The sequence below is a fragment of the Rhinolophus hipposideros genome, assembly GCF_964194185.1.
Source record: "Rhinolophus hipposideros genome assembly, chromosome: 11".
Classification (NCBI taxonomy): Eukaryota; Metazoa; Chordata; class Mammalia; order Chiroptera; family Rhinolophidae; genus Rhinolophus; species Rhinolophus hipposideros.
In genome coordinates, this window is record NC_138057.1 from 52,024,710 (window position 1) to 52,042,893 (window position 18,184).

The following is an 18,184-nucleotide window of genomic DNA, read 5'->3' on the forward strand; positions in this document are numbered from 1 at the left end:
CAAGGACAGGTTATGGGGTATGGACATGGAAACTCAGGGAATCGCTGAATTAGCAGACTCAAGATGAGAGAGAACCCTTTATATAAAGCCCCTTCACCAAATACAACAATTCACTTCCTCTCCACGTCTCCAGCACAGACAGAAGTAGATTCCATATTCCACATCCCACTTCCCTCCTCAGCCCTTAGACAGTTCTACCCCTTCCACCACCCTGTCCTCCGCCCTGACAGCCAAGGGACGAGATTTCTCCCAGTTGGTGGGAGTAATTCTCAGGGTCATAGGGCAGAGGCTGCCCCAGGGACAAAGGAACTGGTGTGGAGAAGCTGCAGTTCTTCCGGAATGGTGTGTCCAGTGTCTTGATGTTACTGACACCCTGCAGGAGTGCCAGAATGAGGACAAATCCTACTCTCTGCCAAGCCAGCACAGAATAGCCTCTTTCCTTCCTCCTTCACCCCACACCCAGTGCCTAGTCACCTTCACACACCGGAAGCTGTGGTGCCCTCTGTATCCAGAAGGTTTCGGGCTGTTCCGTACGGTAGTCATGAGGCTGTAAGGGAAAGATACTGAATAACTTGGCCTTGAAGCTCCCTCTCTCAACCTCTGGGCCTGCTGCTTTCCCACCGCCTGCCAGAGCCCAGCTGCACATGTGGGGTAGGATGGGTTCTTACCTTGGTCGGGGCAGGAGGCCCTGCCTGCACCAGTTCCTTTTGGTAGTCGTGGTGCGTCACAGACTTGACTTCAGAGTACTCCCTTGTGGGTTCCAGCTCTGCCTGCACCTCTTTACTATACAGTCCTGAGGGTGTCAAGGCCGTTTTTCCTGATTTCCCCCCTCCTCCCTTTTCCCCTTCCCCCAGACTCTCACCAGATCTGGGGGTACAGGAGCATCTCCAGCATGGCCTCACGCTTCCCTATGGGAGGGCAGGGAGTAGATAGAATGGGGGAGTCTGGTTAAGAAGCAGGCCCATGAGAAATATTTTGGAAAAGGAAGGAAAATCATGGGGTTTTGCCCTTCTACCCACTGGACCATCCATAGTCCCACTAGAAATTCCTTCCTCTTTTTTCTCTAACGGACTCATTCTGGCCCATTCTCTCACACTTCACACCTCGAATTGGCTGACAGTGGTTTCCTGGTGGCTGGTATGAGTCTTCATGGGTGGTGCTGAGGGGCGTGGATGGCTGTCGCTGTAGGCTTAGCAGTCCCTGGTGTCCATGTCGGAAGAAGAAACCCTCAGAGCAACCCTGCATGCTTGGGACTTGATCCAGGTGGTTTGTGGCTCTCTGTGGGCCCCAAGTTGAGTGACCATGATATCCTTGCTGGTACCCACCCTCATCATAAACCACTGCCTCCCCCATAAAACTGGGGGCAGCCTTCAGGAAAAGGGAGCAGGTCAAAACCTGATACCTCTTCCTCCCAGTTGTAGAGAAGGCACTGGCCCCTGGGCAATGTTTCACTGAGAACTTTACGTTTCCCTTCAACCTCAGGGGGCTTCCATGGCCCTTGGGCACCAGGTTCTGAGACTTCCAAAAATTTCCAGGGTTGTTTCTGAGGCTCCCCATGGCGATGATTCCAAGGGGCATAATTAGGGACCAGGTCTGCCCTGGGATTTCTAAAGCCTGGAAGAGTGAAGGGACTGAGCTCAGGGTCATGGCCATGGCCCGGACTAGGGCCAGAGTCATAGACTGGACCAGGGCCAGAATCAGGGCCAGAATCAGGACCAGTGCCTTGACCAGAGCCATGGCCAGGGCCAGAGCCACTGCCAGAACCAGACCTGGAACCAGGAACAGGTCCAGGGCTAGAACTAAGGTCATTTTTAGTACAGGGATCCCGAGCAACACAGGAAACATAGACAGGCTTAAAGCCAAATCTCCCATGGCCTATCTTGTGGGTAAAGCTGGGTCCAGTGCAGGGCTCCGGAAGAAGACTGTCAGAGGAGGGATCCGTGGAAAGACTTGGCTCAGAGTAGGGCGCTCCAGTCTTTGCTGATAAGGTAGCTGCTTTGGCTGTGGAGGCGGCTGCAGTGGCTGCAGCAGCTGCTGTAGCTGCTGCAGTTGCAGCTGCCAGGGCCGACCTAGGACCGGGATCGGAAGAAGAAAACGGTTCGGAAGTCGACTCTAGCCTTTCGGAGCTGGGCTGTTGGTGTAAAGATCTGAAAGAAAGCGAATGCGTCAAAGTTGTCAAACGCTCAGCAGAGGAAATCCGCTAACGTTCCTTGTCCCCTTATGCCTGCAGCCAGAGCTGCGGCTCTCACCGCGACTGCGATCCCGCAGTAGAATCAGAGGTCTCCATCTTCAGATACCAGCTACCGGGTTGCCATAGAGACAGTAAATAATTCCAGGAGACTGCGCAGAACTGGAGCTGGGCGGACGTGGAGGGTGGGGGTGGAGGCAAGTTCCCTGAGGGGCGGAAGTCTTAAACCTGGTGCGCGGCGGGAAGTCGCTTTCCGTCCGGACTCCATTCGGCCGCATCCCTGGCTTTTAAGGTTCCGCTGGCCTAAAGCCTCGCCCTCCAAACCTAAGCATGATTCTTTGAGCCTTTCTAAGGTGGCTGTGTTGCAGAAAGGCACAGGACTGTGGTATCAGACAGAAGCCTACTTAGTGTGTTTATGTAGGTGCAACGGTAGCTTCCCCTTAGCTCATTCTCAAAAGTGGGGGGAGCTTTTCCAAACATGTTATGGATGAAAATGTATCAGACGAGCTTAAAGGCAAAATGGTGAGATATAGGGATTAGCAGCTTTTTTTGGTGTGACTACTTTGCCCCCAATAGAACGCCCTCACATTGACCACCCTTCTCCCAGATCCTCTTATAACTTGGATTGGCAGCTGAACAAGGACCAGGATTGAGCACATCTCACTCCTGGCACTCAATCTCTTCTTATTCATTCAGGCTTCGTCCTACTGCTGCTTGTCTAGAAGCTTGACCCAGGTGGACTACTAGTCATGAGGACTCATGGATATAAGCAAATGCTCCTTTAACTACAGTATGGGCTTCCTTAGTGTCTCTTACTCAGATAATAGTCAAGGGGAATCATAACCTTGAATCAGTTTTTCTTTCTTATTTGTGGTATACATCTTTACATATATTTAAGACAGAGATCCAAAATTGAGGGAAAGCAAGTTTATTAGCATCACGGGGTCCCTTTCCCTCCACCCCATTCAAGCATCCAGATCTGGGGTCCTTGGTTAGTTGGTAGGTTCAACCTGGAGGCCACTGGAGCTGTCGGCCCCCAAGTACGTGAATGTGCAGGTGATACACAGATTGTGCTCCCAGCTTCCCATCATTGATCACTGAAATGGAGCTTGGGGTTAGTGGGTTGGGAACATGGCTAAGGTCAAAGAATGAAGATCTATTGAGAAGTAGGTATGAGAATTCATAGGTGAGGGGCTCAAGGGCCAGGTCACTCACCAAGTCGGTACCCATCTCTCAGCCCCTCAGCCTTTGCTGTCTTCTTGGCCACAAGGAGAAGGTGTCCTAGAAGCTAAGGGAAAGGGGAAGGAGACAGGTAACTTTATTCACAGGGAACAAAACCTGTAGCTGAGTTCAGGGCTTCCCCCAGCTAAACCTTGGTCCTATTTTTCCCACCTGCTGGTCTTCTTCTTCAGCCTGGCTAATCCGAGGAATGGGTTTCTTGGGAATGACCAGGAAGTGCACAGGAGCCTGAGGAGCCACATCACGGAATACGAGACACTGGGAGCAGGGACAGGCCAGAGGCCACCACGTTACTTCAAGACACTAGATGTTATATATGAATCTCCTATGGGGATGAGTCCTCAGGGCACCCCACCTGCTGGTCCTCATATAGAATGTCAGCTGGGAGGCTTCGATCCAGGATCCTGGAGAAGATGGTTGGGGCTGTTCCCCCAGGAGCTGCCTGCTGGGCCTTGGCCACTTCATTCCCATCATTCACACCTGCAGCTCCTCGGACCTGAAGGTGGGTCAGACACACCCAAGGGAGGGAGTTGGTAATACTTTTCCCATGTGCTCAGTTGGGGCTGGCAGAGGCTGGGCACCGATAGTCATTAACTGAACCCTTCTGAGAACCTATTAGTTGTTCCCACCCAAAGGAAAAGTTTCTCAATTTCAGAGCACCAGCAGCAGAGAGTAGGGCTAAAGAGTGTTGGGCCTCGTTAGATACCAGGCAGTATTACAATGCAGGACTCCGCAGTCCGGTTGATTTCCGCTTCTCAAGTATCTAGGAAATCTAGCACTGTTCAGGAGAAAGGATCCAGCATGACAATCTGGAGACAAGTCTCGGTTCCTATTTTACCACTGATTTACCTTAGATAAATCCCTTCTCTTGGCATCAAATATAAAACAAAGGGGGTACTTTGCATCATCATCTCTTAATACCACTTGGAGCTCTTTCCATTCACTCTACCTTGTTAATGTTTCCTCTTATTTCCATTGTTTTCTGATCTTTAAGCCATGTTACCTGCTTTACTCGAGTTTTAATACAATTGCCCTGTTTGACACAAGGGCCGGTGGGTGTCACATTTGACCTCTTACTGTAACTTTTAACTCCAGTCCCCTGAATTAGTGAACTCAGCAGCCCCAGCCCCAGGGCATTGAGAGTAGGGAAATCCAAGTTTCCCCAGGACCCAGGGAAGGCTGAAGTCAGTGCTCTCACATTGTGGGACAAAAGGACGGGATGAATCTGACCCCTCCAGTCGCTCTGGCAAGAGGGGAAGATGAGAGGTTAACACTAGTACGCGGAAGGCCAGAGGCCAGAAGAGGGTCAGAACACCGCCTCCGAGAAGAGAAAGATCACTTCCTGCAGGGGGCACCGAGGGGGCCGCTCCAAGCAGGCGTTCGGTCAGCTGGGCTTCCCGCAGGCTTAGGAGAAGGCAGCAGCCTCCGCGTGGCCCCTGTTCCGACCTCGGGGCCCGGGCCTGTGCAGGGCGTCACTCATCGCCAGTTCGCTTCTCTCGCGCCGAGGCTTTCGGAGAGGCTGCCGCGACCACCAGTCCCGCCTCACCGCACAGCCCTGGAGCTTGAGCCTCGGGCTCGGTCCTCGCGAGGCCAACGGGCTGCGCGCGCCTGGGGGAGCCGAGGAGGAACGCGGCTCCCGGGCCCCGGAGGACGTCAGAGCCCGCAGGACACCCTCCTCGCCCCCACGGCCACTTCTCACCTGCGCCCCCCGCGGCCCTGCGACCGCCACAACCCTGCGCGCCACGCGCAGCCCGGCAGCCAGCACCAAGGCCGCCGCCATCTTCCCCTCGGCCGCGGGAACCTGTCTCCCGGGCCAGCACTCAGGCGCTGCGGCCCGTAGGAGGTGGGGCTGCCAGGGAGCGGGCGAAAGGCAGCCATTGGCTCCGCCAGCCGCGGGGAGCGAGTCCTGCCGTCCCATTGGGTCACACGCCTGGCCCTGCGCTCTGCCCCGTAGCCCAGAGGGTGGTTCAGTTCACTCCATTGGGTCCGCCGCCGGAATCTTTTCAGCCCATGGGCTGCTTCTGCCAACTCGACGATTTTTCCACTTCGTTAGCTTCTTCTAGTCAGCGTGAAAGTTCCTTTTCCATTAGAGCCCCTAAGTAGTTTTGCTATGAGGTAGTTTCTCACTGCATTGGAATGAAAAAGAGACCTAGAGATGGGATTTTCCTTCAGCTGGCTCTGCTACACAGCCATCGGCCGCATTCAGGTTGCAGCGCTCGAGTGGGTGGGGCCTTTCCGTTATTGGCTCCTCCTACTCAGGTCTTGGCCCTACCGCTGGGCTGCGAGGAAGAGGCCAGCACTCCGTCACCGGCCGCGCAGAGCCTCTAATAAGACTGTAGACCCTTCACAGCGTTGGCCAGGAGGAGGGCGGGGCTCTGATGGCACTCAGCTCTTATTGGCTCCAGGAACCACCGCTAACCCGAGTCCAAGGCCTTTGGGATCCCGGAAAAAAGAGGCGGGTGGAGGACACCGGGCAGACGGGGCTAAAGGTGAATTGGGATGGGGTCCTTCTTTTTTTTTTTTTTTTTAAGCTGGCGAGATAAATATTTCCCCCACGGGCAATTTCAGCCCCTTGAACATTTCAGAAATTTAAACTTATCTAAGGGCAACTCCTCCTTAATTTATGTTCTCTTTAACATATTCTCTCCAATATGATTCTGCAGTTGTTTTAAGGATGGTTTTTGCATTTTTTTAATGGGCGGGGGCGGAAATGCCCTATGTTTGCCACACGACCAATAAGCAAATGTTCTTTCCTAATCAGAAAAGGTGTGTGATACGGTTAGCTCTGTGCCTGGCATTTCCAGTGAGTCAAGTTAGAAGGACGAGGGAAATGCGTTATATAGCTAGATCTGAAGTAGGTTTCATTTTGCCGGAATATGTATTTTTGACATAAGAAACGGGGTGTGTGTGTGTGTCACAAAATGCTAATATACTCACACCAGGTAAGCTTTAGTCTGACGTTTAACATATAGGATAAAAGTCACCACTGTCTCTTTAGTTACGTTTTAGCACACGGCTTAAGACATATAGGTGCTCAATAATTATTTGTAGCATGAATTACATTTGGTGTTTCCTTTAATTTCCTTTCATTATATATAATACATACGTCAAATGTATTGTATATTATATTCTTAGTCTCCCACTCACAGTTTTCCATATTATTACATAGTCTATGTAAATATACTTTGTAATGTTTGCATAAAGCTCCGTTGAATGAGTTTATCATAGTAACCATTCCTTGATTGCTGACTATTAACTGAATTAGTTGTAGTGAATGGTTATTATGGCGCTAATTGCATATGACCACTAATAAGGAACTCTTTACTTCTGGAGATAGTAAATTGCTTTCGTATAGCCATATTATTGTTGTTAGAAAGTCCTTTTTCCTCCAAAGGGCAGACATTTGACCCTGTGATTTCCCCCAGGAGTTCTAACAGTCCAGGTTGTTTTTTTTTCCCTTAGAAGGACAGCCTCCCCAAACATGAAGAAATGTAAACTGGCCTTTTCTCAGTGCCCTAGAGTCTGCAGTTCTCTGTGGTGCCTGTTGACCCCAAGAAGGAATATACCTGCCAAGGACTCCTTGTGGTTAATTGGGCTCAAATTCAAAATCAGAGCCCAGCAGCCATTGCTGACATGGGCCTCTTATACACTCTGCATTTCAGGGGAAAGCCACAGACTGAATGGCCAGTGTCCTATACTATGTTCGTGGTGGCTGAGCCCACCTTTATAAAGGAGTTCCTGGAATCATCTTTCAACCAATGGGCTGAGACCTTCCCAAATAGGAGCTGCACAGCTATACTGTTATTTGCATATTTACTGACCAATCAGAGCAATCCATAACAATCAATCAGAATGAGTGATACTGACCAATCAGGACAGTGCTATTTTGACCAATCAGACTGTATAAATTTGGATTCCTCATTTGCATAAAAATAGAGGAATCAGGGATAGGGCAGGAGCTTCCTCCATAAAAGCAGACAGAGTGCATTTTTGGTTTCTCTTGGAGGTTGTCTCTCCCTGGTTTGCAAACTGTTTACCTGAGAAGTTTCTCCCTTTACACACCCCAGATTGGGGACTCTTGTTTGCATTGGTTTGGTGGTAGTGACTTTTGTTGACATACCTCTGGGACAGCATCTCCCTAGAGCTGCTCTGGAGAAGGGCAAGAGATAAAAGGAGCTGGGATCTTGGAAGATGAAGGAAACCAGCCAGGAGGGGTAGGCAAGTACAAAGCACTTTGAAACTGGTTATTTCTTTGGGTTCTTATAGAGAGCAGGTAGCACAGAGATTAGCCCTCTTTTATAGATCCTGAAACTGAGGCCCAGAGAGGGAGAAGTGACTTGCCTAGGATCACAGAGCCCATTATGTCAGAATCTTCTACTCCCCATAAGAATCATCTATGGACTGCCTAGCCACTCCCCCACATTCACTGATTTTGGCCCCTGGCCCACAATCTTCTCTAATCTAAGTCTTTGTGATTATTCGAAGTTGTTCTCATCTGAAAGCTGAAATGCTCTGCAGGTTCTGACTACTGTCTCCTGTACTTCAATTCCTACCACTACATCTGCTGCTAGACCTCATTAAAGACTTCTATTCCTTTGTTCCTTTTTTCAACCTGCCAATTGATTCCTGGCATCATTTTCTTTCCCTATTTGTATGGTCAGCTCCCTACATATCCTCAAGCCTTATTTTCCCGATCATTCTCCCTGACACTCTCCCATCACCACCCATTGATCTAAATATTTTGCTTCTCTGCTTTTGTGACCAGGTTCCTGCTTCCAACTGTACCTGAATCTTTAACTACCCACTGATCATGTTCTTCTCCAATTCCCCACATTAGCTTTTCCAAATCTTCACCTCTCTTTTCCCGTCTCCTACTCCCCACACCCTTATCCCTCTCCTCGCCCTCCAGCGACTGACCTTGTCTCCTACTTCACAGGGGAACTTCCACAAGATTCTGCTCCCTGCAGCTCAGTGAAGACCCTATCCTTCCTCCCTGCCTTCCTCTTGGTCTTAGGAAGTGGTGTTTCTCCCGTCAGAGGGAACCCTTCATCTCTGCCTTGACCTCATCCCTTCCCCCTCCATCTCTGGAACCTTGTCTCACAAGCATCTGTCTTCTGCATCTTTCAAGGTCTCTTTCTCTACTTGCCTCTTCCCCTTTTCCTTCCTAAAAAAATGATTCCTGGACTCCACATCTCCCTCTGGCTATTGTCTGACTTCTCTCCTGCTCCTTTCATCCAAGCTTCTTAAAGACACAGCACCACTGAAATTATACTCTCTGAAGTCCCCACAGACCTAATTGAAAACCCCACGGACATTTTTCAGTCTTTAGCTTGCTGGAGGCCACAGTGGCATCTAACACCACTCTATCCTTCTTGAAACCCCCTCCTTGGCTTCCTTGAAGACACTCTCTTCTTCTTATGCCAGAGCTAGCAGCTTGAATGTGAGTGTGATGGAGGCAGATGGCTGGATCCAGCCTCTTTCCTGTGTGGTGCTGTCTTTCACTCCCAATAGGTGTTGACTTTAAAGTCTTAGGATTCTATCCCTGGGCTGGGCTCTAGCTGCCCCATAAAGAGCCAGGTCAGATTCCAATGGCTTCCCCTTTATTGCTGATCTGAGCCAGGCTCACAGAGGCTTGTGCGAGGTGTTGACAGTGTCTGTCCCTGGAGGAGGGAAGAGTACAGGTGAAAGGGTCAGGTATGGGGGTCAGATGTAGGGGGAGGTTGGAGGCTGTGTAGGCCAGGGAGCCCAGGGGGACTAGGGTGGGAGCTGGGATAGGCAGAGGGTCCCTGCTGCTGTAGGGCCTCGAAGTCAGAGTTGCTTATGATGGTTTCTCGGAGGGTAGCCATCTCTGCAAAAGGCACATAGTCTGCTCCTGGGGGTGGAAACCAGTACAGCTATGGAATGCAGGGGTGAGGGGGTGAGGTAGTCTTGGAGGGGATGGTTGAGGATGGGAGTGCCTTCCTGCCTGGCCTTCTGACTACAGACCTTGGAATGGCCCCCGTTCCAGGTTGTCCCCTCACCGTGAGGCCTCCTTCCTCGTCGCCGGGTCGCCTCAGTCTCAAAGAAAGTCTCGTGTTCCTCCCAGCGCCGGTCACAGGCCGCACAGAGGAAATTAGACTCAAAGCAGTTGCAGCAACAGCCTAGGGCAAAGGGACAGTCAAGAAACATATAGGGAATTGGGGTTTCTCCATGGGCTGACTATATGCTCATCTCTTCTTCACCAACCACAAACCCAAGTGTCTCCTACCAGCTCCCCCGTCCTCGGCCCCAAACTATTTGCATCCTATCCCCACCCATGTCCACCTTTGTACTCCCCTTGTCCTAGAAGGTACCTTTGACCCTGCAGGGATGGGACTTGGTAGCTGCGTGGTCTTCATGGCTGTGTTTGCAGCGACATTGGGCCCTCCAGGCCTTGGGGTCAAAGGTGGCTCGTCTCTGGAGCCAGAACTCACCCACCTCCTCTGGGCGTGATGGGATAAAGCAGAACATGCGGCAGCGGCACTGGCTCACATTGCACGGCACAGATATGTCTATGTGTGCGGATGGGGATAGATGGTAGGATTAGACCAGCACCTGACAGGGCCTGGCCTTCGCACGCCAACCCCGTCTTCCACACAATATACACACACTTTCTCTCACGCATCCCAGCACATGCCAGAGTCCAGTTATCCCTCCCCACTGACGGGCTGGGAGGGGTAACTCAATTCTCCCTACCTGAGATGATCTGGTGTTCTTTCAACAAGTGTCCACAGAAGCACTTAGACTCATCTCCAATCCGGAAACAGTCCCATAGATAGTGGGGGCAGCGCCAGCCAATGTAGAGACCTGGGTGTGGCGGGATTGAGTAAGAAGGACAAGGGAGAAGGGAGGAAAAATAGCCTAAGCTCCCCATGGTGTTCTCACCTATCCCCTGGTGGGGGGCTCACCTGTCCCCCCAGGTGTATTCCTGAGGACTCCACCCTCATCCCTACCTTTAGACTTTTTTCCTCCACGTTTCCTCATTGCCCCACAAATGTTTCATTTCCCTCCCCACCCTATCTCTGTCAGCCTGTCAGAGATGATTGAAGACAGCCTTCAGTTTCTGAGCAGGACGATTATAAATGAAATTTTGTTTGAAGATGAACATGAATCTCAATGAGTTCTCTGTGACTGTAGGGATTCTTGTCTCCTTCCCTCTCAACTTAGAGCTCAGCTTTGCTGGGTTTCCTTGAAGTGTCTAAGAGGGAAAGGGAAGATGACTGGCCAGGTGTAGAGCAGATGGTGGGGCTTGACTGCTAATGAGCACAGTTGTTGAAGGGGCCTGAAGAGGAGGAGGAGGTTCGGCAGCGCTGGGGCCAGGAGGGTTTCCCTTACTTCTCCAGGTCGGCACCTTCATACTTCTCTTCTGTGTTCCTGGTGTCGTTGAACTAATGACCTCTATGAACTTGAAAAGGGCTGCCTATGGCTCTCCAAGGGTCAGGAGAAAGGGGTAGGGCAGAAGTCATGAGTGGTGAAGACCGAAAAATATAAGCTTGGGAGACCAAGAAAGGAGGCATAGAAAAGAAGGTGAGGCTAAGAAGAATACCTGAGCTCAGGCACCGGCAAGAGGCTATAACCGTTGAGAGCCTGGTTTCAGCTGTGGGATCTGAAAATGTCTGGCTTCACGGTCAATCTCACCACAAGGCAAGAGTGGTGCTATGTAAATGTGGGAGGAGAACTAGAGAACATGTCCTACTCAGATTTTCTCATCCTCCATGAGAACTGAGAGTACCCCAACTTCTACAAGAATCCTATATGAGTCCCTATGGAGTGGGACCTTCAGCTCTAGGACTCTTATTCCAGTTTAAAGGCTTCAATGAAGTGTCACCTCTACCAAAAAAGTGTCCCTGACTTCCCCTGTCTAGGAATCCTTCCTCTTGCCTTCTGTGGCTCCTTGTGCTACTTTTATGCGTTATAATGAACTGTTCACTTGTATTCCTGTTAGGCTGTGAGTTCCTCCAAGGAAGCGTCTGTCTTTTCATCTATATCTCTAGTTCTAGCACAGGGCCTGGCTCAACATAGGTGCTCAGAGAACACAGATGGCCTGACTCAATAAGTGAATGAGCAAATTCCTTCAGGAGGAAAGAGAAACCTGTATGCCAGGCATAACCTTGAAGTTCTATAAGGAAGATGAGAAAGAGTTAGTGTCCTCTAGTCTTTGGCTCTGGCCAGGGCCGTCACCCACAATTCTGTATCTACTTGTCAGACTAAGCTTTCTTGCCTCACCCATGGTCTCTCAGGGTCTAAAGCCTGTTCAGATGTGGCTTTTGGCTTTGCTGCTTCTGTCCTGATGCTGACAGCCTGTAGTGCCAGGGCCCATTACACCAGGGAGCCTTGGTTGAAAGCACAGGCGAGAGGTAGAGTCACAATGGGGGTGGGTGGGGGGCCAGGATTCTAATATAGGAATTCTGAATTCTGTCCATAGTAGCAGGATACACTGGAGGAGCAGGTGAGGTGTAGAAGTGGACAGGGGTCAGTGCCCAGAGATCAAGGCCCAGCCTGAGGGCCTGGAAGAGTCAAGTCCAAGTACTGATGTGGAAGTCAGTGCCCAGCTTTCAGATGAAGACTGAAGCTTGAACAGGGAGACTGTCGACTATACCTCAGACTCTATTACAGGTGTCAGTGCCCTTAAAGTGGGACAATTGACATCTGGCTGTGTATTCCAGAGTGGTGCCCTCTACATTCTCCCCGGATTCCAAACCTTCTTCCTGTTATGAGTGGACAGGGATTGGTAGGGGGAGGAGACATTATCTGGGATGCCGTTTTGATTCTGTACAGCACAGTTAATTCCATGATCACATAGTCACATTTGCATGAGAACATTTCTTTATGCTTAGAATGTCTCCATACGACACACAGCTATTTTTACATGAAGGATGTCTCCAACCCAGAACATTCTCTTGAGCTTCAGACCCATATAGCCAACTATTGTAGTCACACAACAGCCTAGCCAACTGTCCCTTCATGTCTTTCCTTAAGGAAGGAAGAGTTTGTGAGATTGTGCCTTTCTGGGACTCTGTTCCATCCTTGTGTTTACACCTTATGTCTTTCTGTCTGGTCCCCAAAAGATGGTTTGCAGCCAAAGACTGGTAAGATATCTCACGGAAGATACAACCTAAGCCAGGCAGAACCGAGTGGGGACCCCAAATGAGCTGCCTTGGACAGGTATGGGAAGGGGCCTTGCCTCCCCTGCTTGGGAAAGTCTATTGCAGGCTCTGGCTTTCCCCTTGCAGCTGTTTCCACTTCTCTCAACGGAGTTGTTACAATGTGAAAGACATGATCCTGAAAAGGTACATGCTTTCAGTAAAAACATCCTGGGACCTTGTGCTTCCACTGTTTAAAGACAAAGGGTAATTGGAATAAACATTTTCCCTTATGAGGTCTGAGCCTCACAGACCGTGCAAGAAACAATGTTGCTTTTTTGTAGTTGTAGACCTATCAATAAAAACCTCCAGCCAGCTTCATTCTGGGCTCCAGTCCTCTGAGACTGAGAGACCCATGCCTTCGGAGAGATTTAACTGCATTAAGTCTCTTTGTTTCTTGCTTAAAAACTTAACCCAAACCGCCCCTTCTCACATCCTCACTGCCCTTGTTGTGCGGGACAAGCTATCTACTAGACTCTTTCACCAGTATGTTCCACAAGCACTTCAAATGTGTTATATCCAATGATTCCTTCGAAACCTGGCCCTCATCCTTTGTCCTCTGTTCATCGAGCACATACTTAGCAAGCATCTACTCTGTTTTAGGTATTCAGTTATTGGCACCATCATCCAATCAGCTACTTACGCCAATATCCTAGATGTCATTCCAGGCATGGCCCACTCTCTTATCCTACATGTCCAATAATCCAAAGGTCAGTTTTATCTTCTTAGTATTTCTCAAATTTGCCTACTTCTTTCCACCTCTACCCATCCACTTTTTACCTGTATTACTACCAGTGCCCCACAATGTAGTCTTCCTGTCTCCAGTTTTGTCTTTCTCCAGTCTATCCTATTGCCAGAATGATCTTTCAAAAACACAAATCTGTTCATGTTATTGTCCTATTTAAAATATTTTAGCGACTCTCCGTTACCCTCAGGATATAATCCCCGCTCTTGAATTTGGCACAGAAATACCTGTGCAATGCTGCCCTTTCAGAGCTGAGCTGGGCTATTCTGCCCATCACTCCATGCAGCAAGCATACTGCATTTCTTAGTTTCCTACCAGTGACTTGCCCTCTCATGTCTTACCATACCCCACTTCTGACTCATATTACAGATTTCAACTGAGAAGTTCTCTCTTCCAAGGCTTGCTCCCCAAGCTCCCACTATTGGGTGCCCCTTTTTTCATGGGCTGAGCTCAATTATAGTAAGTATTAGAATGAATTGTAATTGTCCTTTTACTTCTTGGTGTCTCTCATAAGAGTGTAAATTGTTTGAGGGATTTTGTCTTTGAAATCCCACCAGCACCACCATCTCTACAGGTAGCTCAATGCCTGGCATGTTGCTGGTGCTCAATAAATAGTAAACAAATAAGAGAAAAGCTTACACTTGATATTTCTCTACAGAGCTCATAGACTAACTCTCCAATGACAGAAGAGCCCCAGTATTAGAAGGGAACCCCAAATATCTTTGTTCAGGATTGAATGACACTTAAATTTTAGTATCAAAATGCCTGTTTTAACAGGAAAATGAAGTCCAATCTCAAGAAGTGCAATGGCCTTGAAGAGTGGGAAGTAGACAGGTTCTGAGGAGGAAAATGAGGGGACTGAACAGACTCTACATTTGCAAGAAATATAATTGAGCGTGACAGAAGATATTAAAATAAGCAAACAAAGACATTTCAATGACTTAAGGAAGGCTGAGAAACAAATGAGATCACTGTGACTTTCTTGTCCAGGGGTCCCTGAATGGGACTGAGGAAAGTAAGTTACATGGAAGAGTTATAAGGTCATAGAATTATCTGGTTATCTTTATATCTTAGGCCCATCTAGTTTTGACATAACTCTACTCCCATCATAAGGGGAAAGAAAGCATGAAAAACCAAAATAAATGAAGTGACATACACTGAATTCAATCTAGAAACCCCAGAATCCTCACAGCAGGTCAGACGGCCCTCTTACTGAAGGTAATCCCTATAGATATGAAGTTCAGTAACACAGGTACATAGGTGGCATGTGTTTACACAGTACATCTGCACACCCTTTATATACAGACATAGAAAAGCACAGCACGCCACTAACAGGACTGTCAAGGGTATTAAGTCTGGAATGAGACTTGGAAGTGACAGGGCTAGAAGATACTCTTTGGTGGAGACTCACAGCTTTTGGTACCAAACTGGTCATGGGTCTCACATGCAGGGGTGACAGCTTTTTAATGGGAGTTTCTCCAAGGGGATGAAGGCCTTTCCCCATGTAAGAGCAACAAGTCACTTGGAGATTGTCTAGGGTCCTGGGCCATCTCTGCCTTAGGGTCCGTTTGTGCAGGCAATCTGAGCCCTAGATCTGGGGCTGGCCTGTGGCCTTTCTGTTTTTAACACCTTTAGTTAGGCAACCTGTCCCTACCTGGGCTTTATACGAATATCCCACTTTTTGTTTGCATCCATGCCATCCACCTTGGCCCACTTGCCTGCTCTCCTCCCAGATGCCAGGCAGGTGGCATTGCTATTTCCACAAGGGGCAGCTATCCATTGAATGGGCAAGTTCCTAGAATGTTGGATTGGAGAATGGACACGGGCCTGTCAGAGGCCTCTGGAAGGCTGCCTGGGCTCACCTGTCTGAATGGCATTCAGGGCTGCATTCTTCTTCCATTGGAAAAGATTATTCATGTGAGCACCAAACTTCTCTCTGTGCATTGCCTTAGCCAATTCCACCAACTCTGCCTGCTTAGCAGGGACCACTGGGCCAACTGTGTAACCTTGGAAGGGAAGGGCTGAGTAACAAACGGGAAGTGAGGAGGCCCTAAAACTAAGAGAAGGGGCCAGGTCAAAGAGTAACCCAATCCTTTTCTCATGGGGCAGGTGAAAGACAGTGATGAGAATGAAAAAAAGGGCAGGCGTAATTACAGCTAACTCCTTTTTTCTCCTTCTTCTTTCCCAGATGATGTCCAGGCTGAGCTGTGTGAGCAGTGCTTTCAGTGGCATCTACCCCCTCCCTGTCCTCTCCGTCCTCCTCCTTTTTCTTTGCAGGTGTGTCCAGGTGGGCCTGGGCCGAAGGGCCTGAAAGTGAGTGCTTTGGAAGGACCTCAGATTCAGACACCTGGTTGGATCTCCTTGTCCATAAGACGGGACTGGAGGAAGCCTCAGAGAAGAGGTCTTCCTTCAGAACTTGAGAGGAAGACACAGAGACATGGCCTGGTGATGATTTATGAGAAGTAAAACGTTTCTCTGGGACCTTGGAGATGTGACTCTCCAATGGGCTCTCAGGGATAGAGTGTTCTAAAGAGGCCTTGGAGATGGAAGGCTCCAAAAGGGATTCATAGGCGTGTGGCTCTAAAAGGGTCTCAGAGATGGAAGGCTCCAAGGGGGCTTCAGAGGTCTGGGTCTCTAAAGTGACCTGGTAAGTGGAAGGCTCCAAAGGACTTTCAGAGGTAAGGGGCTCTAAAGGGGTCTCAGGGACAGAAGGTTCCAAGGGGGTTTCAGTGATAGGAGGCTCCTGTGAGTCCTCGGCTGAGGGGTCCTTTGAAGAAAGGTGCTCCTCTGCGTCGATGGTGGTATGAGGCTCCTCTGTGACCTCGTCTGCTTCCATCTAGTGGTAGAATAGAGTACAGGCTTCATTAGGTTGGGATTGGAGGGTCTGCAAGTCAGGGTTCACAGCAGGGTGTGGAATTAGGATAAGGTTCTCAGTGCACTGGAGATATAAGAGGAAAGCAAGATGAACTCTGCATCAGAGTATAGTGCCAGGAGTGTCACCCAGGTGCCTAGACCCCCATATGGCATCTTGCTCTGGTTTGTGAGGGAGCGGGACTTTAAAGATTGAAAGGCTGATGCAGCCAGAATCCCATCAGTAGATGGTAGCAGAGGACCATGCCCCAGGAGGGAGCCTGAACATAGCAACTTGGCCATTCCAAGAGCAGGGTCCTGGGCATACCGTAGAACTGTGGGAGTCAGCCTGTAGAAGTCTAGGGACTGGGAATACCAAGCCAAAGTGGGAGTTTGTTCCCAAGAGTGCAGGAGGATTCCACGACGGCAGGGCCCTGTCCACAGTCTAATTTTGTCCGGGGACCACACGCACCTTCCCTTGAGGATGACATTCATGTTCAAGGTTTCAACTACTTCCAGCTGTATGCCGATGACTCTTAAATCCACAATTCCAGCTCAGACTTCTTTAAATCCCTATACTTCACATTCGTACCCCACTGCCGCTGGATATGGCTAAATAAACGTCTCACAAGGTATTAAAACTGAACTCTGGGAATTATCCTAGTCTTCTCTTTTTTCCTCAGCCCTCATCTTCAAATAGGGATGAAGGACTGTATTTCTCTCTCCTAAATATCCCCGAAGTCCATTCTCTCCTCTCCTTTCCCTGCAATTTTGTTTAAGTTCTCATCATTTTCTACCTGGATTATGTAATAACTTTGCCCCTCTGCTGCCTTCCCCAGCATATTAATCCACTCACCCATTCTTTCATTGGTTTATCGAAAACTTACACTTTTATCAAGGGCCTAATCTTATACTTTTAATCAGGCACTGTGCAAGCACTGGACTCAGTTGAAACAATCTGGGAAGGAGACAGGTTAACTAGAATGACAATACACATGAGCTGGTATTGTGCTAGGGTAAGTCCAGGATGCTGTGGGGAGGTGCCTAATTTATCTTGGAATTATGTCCAAAAGAGAGTCCTCCTTAATGACCCAATCAAGAGCTTTCAAAATGCAATCTAACAATGGCATGCCCTTGCTTAAAAATACTCAGTGACTCAGCCTAAGGATTAAGTGTGAATTTCTTGGCTCTGACATTCCAGGCCTGTCATTTGTAACGGTGTCTAAGGATTTCAGCCTTAACTTTGCCTGTGCCCTACTCCCCACCCCCCTCCAGAGATACTAAACACATCACTTAATCTCATTAGAGCCTTTCCAAAGACGGGAAGTAGGGGGAGAGGTAGGACGGTGGGGAGGAAGGTGACCAGACTTTCAGCAAGAGGAAAAAGGGACCTGGGGGTGGAGACCCAGAGGATGGGAGAGAGGAAGGGGAAAAAGAAGAGGAGAAGGGAACTGGTGGGAAGGGGAGGGTAAAGATAAAGAGAATAGGAGGGGGTTGGACTGAGGTGGGAAGGGACAGAAAGTGTTAGGAGAGAAATAGGATGAGGGTTTGGAGTGGGGGGCCATTGGGGAGACTACATACCTCTGGGCTTTGGCTTGGCCGTTACAAGTCCTTAGGTCAGGGTGTTGTCTGAAGCTGGGAAGCGGAAGTGTTAGACCCGAGGGAGGGAAGGCTCTTGGTTGTGGACGAGCCCCAGCTGCAGGGCGCTGTGTGGTGACTGGACTTGCCTGAAGTCTACGATTTGTGGAGGAGACTTGGACACCTGCAGAAATTGGCAAAAGAGCTCTGACCAGATCTGGGGGAAGGGTGGAATGAGGGGAGAAGAGGGGATCCAGGGCCAATGAAGGAGGGACTTCACTGAATCCTCTAGAACCAAGGCGGGGAGAGGAGGCATCCGTCACCAGAGCAACCGGAACGCCCAGTAGTCTCAGTGTCAACAGCAGCCTGATCACATCCCCGGTGGGTGAGGTCTCCTGTGTGCGTTTTATTGGACCTGGAGAG

At 49.5% G+C, this 18,184-nt stretch overlaps 3 protein-coding genes across 4 annotated transcripts; all 3 read right to left on the reverse strand.

Annotated features, from left to right (window-relative positions):
* Positions 1 to 64: 64 nt before the first annotated feature.
* On the reverse strand, positions 65 to 2,351 carry SPAG8 (sperm associated antigen 8). Of its 2 annotated transcripts, none has more exons than XM_081065642.1 (7): positions 2,250 to 2,351; positions 1,403 to 2,147; positions 1,104 to 1,278; positions 863 to 908; positions 669 to 783; positions 485 to 547; positions 65 to 373 (listed from the first exon to the last, which is right to left on the reverse strand). In XM_081065642.1, the coding sequence occupies exons 1-7, from the start codon at positions 2,285 to 2,287 to the stop codon at positions 185 to 187; spliced, it is 1,371 nt and encodes a 456-aa protein (XP_080921768.1). In that variant the 5' UTR covers positions 2,288 to 2,351; the 3' UTR covers positions 65 to 184. The 2 variants fall into 2 exon arrangements, with proteins under 2 accessions (XP_080921768.1, XP_080921769.1); XM_081065643.1 differs by having other exon boundaries at positions 475 to 547.
* Positions 2,352 to 3,098: 747 nt separating this feature from the next.
* HINT2 (histidine triad nucleotide binding protein 2) lies at positions 3,099 to 5,653 on the reverse strand. The gene is made up of 5 exons (XM_081065646.1): positions 5,127 to 5,653; positions 3,783 to 3,923; positions 3,581 to 3,685; positions 3,404 to 3,476; positions 3,099 to 3,285 (listed from the first exon to the last, which is right to left on the reverse strand). The coding sequence occupies exons 1-5, from the start codon at positions 5,343 to 5,345 to the stop codon at positions 3,194 to 3,196; spliced, it is 630 nt and encodes a 209-aa protein (XP_080921772.1). The 5' UTR covers positions 5,346 to 5,653; the 3' UTR covers positions 3,099 to 3,193.
* Positions 5,654 to 9,117: 3,464 nt separating this feature from the next.
* Positions 9,118 to 17,901, reverse strand: FAM221B (family with sequence similarity 221 member B; the record flags this gene model as incomplete). The annotated part of the gene is made up of 7 exons (XM_081067490.1): positions 17,765 to 17,901; positions 15,488 to 16,169; positions 15,196 to 15,339; positions 10,142 to 10,252; positions 9,760 to 9,957; positions 9,448 to 9,567; positions 9,118 to 9,299 (listed from the first exon to the last, which is right to left on the reverse strand). The coding sequence occupies exons 2-7, from the start codon at positions 16,167 to 16,169 to the stop codon at positions 9,118 to 9,120; spliced, it is 1,437 nt and encodes a 478-aa protein (XP_080923616.1). The 5' UTR covers positions 17,765 to 17,901.
* Positions 17,902 to 18,184: the final 283 nt, after the last annotated feature.